Genomic DNA, 6,327 nt, shown 5'->3' with positions numbered 1-6,327 from the left:
ATAAAATTATTAATTCAATCACTGGCTCAATAAGAATTTTGGCAAATATTTCAGATTCAAGGCTCAGATGATGGCCTCTATTCTCTGGGAATGGGGATGAGGTGGAGCCCTTGCTCACTTGGGTGTGCATCCCATGGTGTGCCATAAGCAGCAAACAAGTGATGTGAAAACAGGTCTCAGGTCACCTGATGATAAATGATGCCCTGGAATAAACGCAACAACAAAGACTGGGCCCCGGGGCTCTCAGTAGGCAGACAAGGAAGAATTCTTGGGTAAAGTGACAGTTAAACATAACCTATGGAAAGCAAAGGAAATCCTGCTGGGGAGAAAAACAAGTGTCAACTCCCCAGTGGTGGGGGAGACTCCACATATTGGGTGTGGTGGGTCTCACGTGAAGGGTAGGGTAGATCCCACAAGAAGGGTGCAGTGAACTTTACATGAGGGTGGAATGGACCCCGTCTGAGGGATGTGGTGAGCTGTACATGAGGGGTGTGGTAGACTTCACATGAGGGTGGAGTAGGAGTTATTAATCCAGTTACTGTTTCAATAAGAGTTTTAGTAAATTTTTCAGATCCAAGGCCCTGATCATGGCCCTTATATTTTGTAGATGGAGATGTAGGTGGAGCCCTGGCTCGTTGGGTGTGCACCAGATGATGGCCTTTATTCTTTGGGAACAGAGATGCAGGTGGAGCCCTGGCTCATTGGGTGTGCATCTTATGCAATGACGAATGCAACAAACAAGTACACATGAAAATAGGTGTTTCATGTGGATGAGAGGCGGTAGATTTCACGTGAGGATGTGGTAGACCACACATGATGGTAGAGTGACCTCACATGAGGGGTATGGTGAACCACATCCACCTGAGGGAGGACTGAGCCACACACAAGGGGTGTGGTAGACCACACAGATCAAATGCTTTGGATGGATGTGACACACAGATCAAATGCTTTGGATGGATGTGATGAGCCCCACACACATTTAGTGTGGCCTGATGGGAATATGCAAGAGGAAGGGTCGGTCAGAGATCACATGACAGGTTGCTGTGTGCCTTAGAGAAGAAAACAGGGACTTTGTGTTTCACTTATGCAAATGAAATGGGATGTGATTACAGGCTTTGTAGGAAGTAGTGCTTGATCTGAGGTGCATGCTTAAGTGATTACCTTGACTACGTCTGGATCATACTCGAAACACGTGGAGAAGCTGCAGTAATAGGTGATGATTGTGATGATGTCAGAAGGACCGGATGTGGCTTTGGCAGTAGAGAGGTAGGTAGGTTGAAGATGAATTTGTTATTTTAATGATATAATTTGACTTAACAAAAGTAAACTCAAATCAATCTGGTAGACAATGCTAAATCTGCAAGAATAAATACAACATTACTCACTTTCAAAATACCTTGTGGCTAGTGGTATTGACATGTATTCACCTAGTTCTAAGGAAAACTGAGACAAATCTAGTAAAAGATGGGAAGCTATTTTGTGGAATCACTTGGACACCAGAGGGATGTAGTTTATTAGTTGGATCTGCAGAGTGTGTCAGTTTTCTCCAGGCTGAACATAAATGTCAGACAATTGTACAGTGAGAAAATATCCAGAATTAGACCTTGTGAGCTATAAATGTGACCTCAGCTCATTTCTGTGGCCTTACTAGGCAACAGAGTATTGCCCATGTGTGTAGTTCAGGGCTTATGCAGAGGTTTAGGTAGTTCACACAGGATCCTGGAGTTTCTTACCCTAGGATCCCTTTGATCTCTACTACCTGCTTGTGATAGGCAGGATTCTAAAATGACCCATTAGATTCTCATCTGTTATATACATATACATGACCCCTCTCCAGGAGAGTGGACAGAACATGTGGAGATGAGGTGTTACATCTATGATTCTCTTCTGTCCTATGCTAGAGGAATGTCCTGTGGGGACGACCCACTTGGGGACAGTGATTATTTATAGCAGGTCAGAGGAGTCACTCAGGGACATGAGCCCATGCTGGCCAGGAGAAACCCAAGCATCTGTCTTGTGAACTACCCATGTCAGGTAGCTGTGGGCATCCTCTGAAAGTTTAGGGCCATTCCTGAACAATATATTATGAAAGCAAGGACATGAGTCACACAAGCACAGGAAAATGCATTCTACCAACCACCAATGGTCTTGGAGGTAACCACTGCACCTCAAATAAGAGTCTCAGTGGCATCCAGCACCTTGATTTCAGTATGATAAGACTCTGAGGAAAGGACCAAGCTAAACTGTGCTGTGCTTATGACCCATAGAAACAAGGTATAAATGACAACAATAAAACCATACGTTTTGCTAAAGACTCACAGAACCATTTGTTATATTGCAATGGACATTGTATTATGACAGATCTGAATTTTGCCCTCTGATTACTCAAACAAACTATAGGAGTTTAAATTCCTGTGATGGGTATCTACCCTCAGAGCAAATGCTATGACTAAAAGAACAAAAGCGTATGACTTCCTTCGTGTCCTTCCTCCCCGCTGAGTGACCACCTCCTTTAGGTCCTACCTGGTTTGCCCATGCTCTGGGGTCTTCTTCACATTTTTCTAGGGCTTACAGTGTTTATCTGTAGGCAGGTTTATCTAGCATAAGCTACTTGATCATGGAGGTCTGGGATAAACATTGAAGGAGAAACTGTATAATTTCAGTCTACTGGATGCAGACACAGTAAAGACAGAAGTCAAAGACCATTCTCTGCTTTAGGGTCTCAGTAGGTAGACACAGTTGTCATTGACTGAAATGGGAAAGATTAAGGGCACTCAACTGTATGTGTGGTATCTAGAGGTAGGAAGCCTGGAGTTGTTCTTCACAGAGATGAGGCTGCCAATTCATCAAAAAACTGACTCAAATTAGAATTGTCCTGGGGAAATTCAAAATTTTGAGAAAAAGAAGAGAACCAAGGTACCAAATCCTGAGACAATGGCTTCAAAGTCAACTGAAAAGATGTATTTTAGGGACAAAGGAATATATTTAATGCTGTAACAAGTAAGATGAATGTTGAAACTTACCATTGATTTTAGCAAAAAGAAAGTGTTTGTTCTCCCAAGAACAATTCTAGTAAGGTGTTGAGGAGAAAGCATGATGGAGTGAAGGTGTGGGGTGTTTAAAGACAGCAGGATAAAACACTTCTTAGTGCATCTTGCAGGTAAGTGAGCTGTTGTGGGATATTTGTACACTGCATGAAGATGTATTGCTGTGGTTGCTGTAATGAAGATCTGAATGGCCAATAGCTAAGCAGGAGGTCTAGGTGGGACTTCCAGGCAGGGAGAGAGAAACTGGGAAGAAGAATCTAGACATGCAGGAGGCTCCAGGAGATGCAGAACAAGTGGGGCATAGAGAGATGGAGAAGAGGTAAAAAGCCACATGGTAGAACGTAGAGTAATAGAAGCAAGTTAATTTAAGTTGTAAGAGCTAGGTGGGGATAAGCCCAAGCTAAAGGCCAAGCTTTCATAATTAATAAGAAGTCTCTGTGTCATTATTTGCAGGCTGGGAATCCCGATGAGAAAGAACTGCTACAGTGAGCAGATAAAATGGAGTGGATCCTTGAAAGAGTCCACATGTGATTCTTATTTTGTTGCTTATTTTTAAATGGGAGAAAACACCCTATATCTGTAGGAGGGTAGGGATGAACAATAAGGGCAGTCAAGTAAAACAAACAGTGGGGAGAATTCCTGGAAGAGCACACAAATAAAAAAGTTAGTTACAGTTAAAAGTAGGCAAGTCCCTCTCTCCTTGGAAACAAAAGGGGAGGGAGGCTGTGTGTAGCCAAAACAGGTGGGAGGGAGATGCCATCCTGGGAGCTAGAGAGTTAGGAAGAGTTTGCAAGATGTGACAGAGCATAGGACAGAAGTAAGAATGAGGCTCCCTTGGCTGTGCCAGAGGCCAGCTGGGGTTAAAGTGTGATGATGTTAAGACTAGTCAGTATAGATTTAAGTAAGGTTGGCATCATTTTTAAGGGAATTCAAAGACAAGAAAGAGTAAGGGAGTTGGGGCTTTGTAGATGGGACTAATAACTAATGACTAATGACTATGGTGAAATACAAGACAACAAGAGGGATGTGCGAAGTAGGTAAGACAAGCATACAGCAGAGGGTGAATTAGATGGATGGTATGGGGTCTGAGGACCAATTCAAATGTGGCCCAATAAAAAGGTTTCATTTTTATTGGTAGGATGATTTTGGAGAACCAGTGTCCAAGAGTGTTGGAATTAATGTTCTACAACTAAAATTCTGAAGCACACAAAGGAAGGGAAGGAGCATAGACTGTGTAATGATGGAGGAGAGTGGAAAGCATGGGAAGAACCCATAGTGCTTTTTATTGGACTCAGACAGGACCCCAGAGCGAGTGACCATGTGAATGGTCACTGGGGAAGGCCTGGGTGCTGAGGACTTTCTGCATGTACCCTTAAGGGTACAGAGAGTACAGAGCCTGAATGTAAACCAGTCCTTAAAACTTCAAAGAAAGGAGACTGACTATGTGGAAGGGATGATAGTATGATGCACTGAAAGGAGAAGTCGATACAATGTAGAAAGAGCAGCAAGAAGACACAGCTGGCCAGCCACCCTGCCACCATCCCCCAACTCAGAAGAGTAGAACTGCTCTACAGAGCAGCTCCCACTAGTGAGGGCTCTGGAGCACACAGTGTCCTCGGGGGAGGGATAGATAGAGAGGGAGAAATTGTTCTGCTAAGATTCTAAATTAGCTGGCTGCTGAGCCTACACATTCAATCGACCTCTCCCCCTCCTGGCAGTGAAACTCTCATAAAGGGAGAAGTGGTGGGGTGCACAGCCCTTAGTATCCCACACAAGGAAACATTATTTCTTTAAAAGAAACCAACATTTCCCAAGATTTCAAGAATTTTTCCTGTAGGTCCTCATTCATTTTTATATCCCTTACAACTTGAACAAGGCTTGAAATATAAAAAGACACAATAACCACTTAGCTAAACTTATATGACTTTGAAGTTCATAATAGCCAATATCTTCGATGGCAGTTTTTGAAGCTAAAAGTCTAAACTCAAAAGTAGGGCATAGTCGCGAGGTTCCTACCTTGGCCTTAGTTGTAAATCTGAGATGCCTGCCCAGAAGCTAATTACAAAATGAGAGCCAGGATTCTTTCCCTGGGGATGCGGACAGCACATTGTAAGGCGTCAAGACAGTTAATAGTTTTCAGCATTCACATTTATTCTTTCATTTTGAAGAAGAAACCCTGCCATTTAAAAACATGCAGAGCTAATTAAAGATTTTCCACTATTTCATTATCTGAACATAGTTCCAAATTCTGACTTGAACCTCTTATCACAGAAAGACTCAACATCCCTCCACGAACAGTAAATGTGCATTCAATTAGCCCTTCAATACAAGCACATTTTAAATAAAAATATACGTTTTTGCTAATCTCATTCTTTACAAATGCAAATACTCAATTTTCAAACCTGAAGAGTTTCCTTTATTTTGTTCTTAAGAGGGAAAAATAGTCTTTTCTTGTTTTACAGGGAAGACCCGAGTTTTCTGAAGTCGTGAGGAAGCTGGAGGAGTGCCTGTGCAATGTGGAGGTAAGAATTTGACCTGCTGAACTGTCTGTTTTAAAAAACGCCCGAAACATCATCAGGGCCAGAGCTGCATCGTAGGGGTGCTAACAGCCACCTACGTACCAAATGAAAGCATAAGAGGAGAGCTGCCCACAGTGGTTCACGTGGGAGAAGGAGGTCGGGGACACCTTCACCCTGGTTGTTCTTCTGGTGCTCCTAACATGAAGCTCAGGTCTAACCGCAGGGCAGGAAGTGTTCCTACCTAACCAACCTGGGACAAGGTGTGGTCCCAACCACCACCACTGTCTAAACTCAAGTCTCCTACAAAGCAATCTTTTTTTTTTTTTTTTCAATTAAAACTCCTTGGCCATTAGTTCAGGCCTACCACTGACTAGCTCTTACATTTGTACTCTTTTATGTTGATGTATATGTCGCCATATTTTTTGTGGCTTTACCTGTGTGCCATTACATGCTGCTCCCTGGACAGCAGGCTGGTGTCTACTGACTCATCCTTCCTCTTCCCAGAATTCTCCTTGTCTGCTTATCCCGCCTATACTTCCTGCCTGGCTACTGGCCAATCAGCATTTTATTTATCAATCAATCAGAGCAACACATATTCACAGCATACAGAACATCCCACAGCACTTCCCCTTTTCTGTCTAATCAAAAAGGAAGATTTCAACTTTAACATAGTAAAATTACATCTAATAGAACAGTTATCAAGCAAGAATTACAATTATAATATCTAGTCTATTTGTATTTGGCAAAATTAAAGAAAACAT

General features: G+C 42.7%; 1 protein-coding gene across 9 annotated transcripts in view; it reads left to right on the top strand.

Moving 5' to 3' along the window:
* Tnni3k (TNNI3 interacting kinase) overlaps positions 1-6,327 on the top strand; it is a 263,899-nt gene that overhangs the window by 209,842 nt on the left and 47,730 nt on the right. For all 9 annotated transcript variants that reach the window (XR_013052441.1, XM_042280190.2, XM_076575282.1 and 6 more), the window contains one exon: positions 5,510-5,569. Coding sequence is in view for 8 of the 9 variants with exons in the window: in XM_042280190.2 (XP_042136124.1) it covers positions 5,510-5,569 (60 nt within the window). In the remaining variant the exon portion in view is untranslated. The remainder of the gene's footprint in view (positions 1-5,509; positions 5,570-6,327) is intronic.

Source organism: Peromyscus maniculatus, chromosome 6 (genome assembly GCF_049852395.1).
Source record: "Peromyscus maniculatus bairdii isolate BWxNUB_F1_BW_parent chromosome 6, HU_Pman_BW_mat_3.1, whole genome shotgun sequence".
Lineage (NCBI taxonomy): Eukaryota > Metazoa > Chordata > Mammalia > Rodentia > Cricetidae > Peromyscus > Peromyscus maniculatus.
The sequence above is the reverse complement of the archived record's forward strand: the minus strand, read 5'-3'. Positions and strand labels throughout refer to the sequence as shown.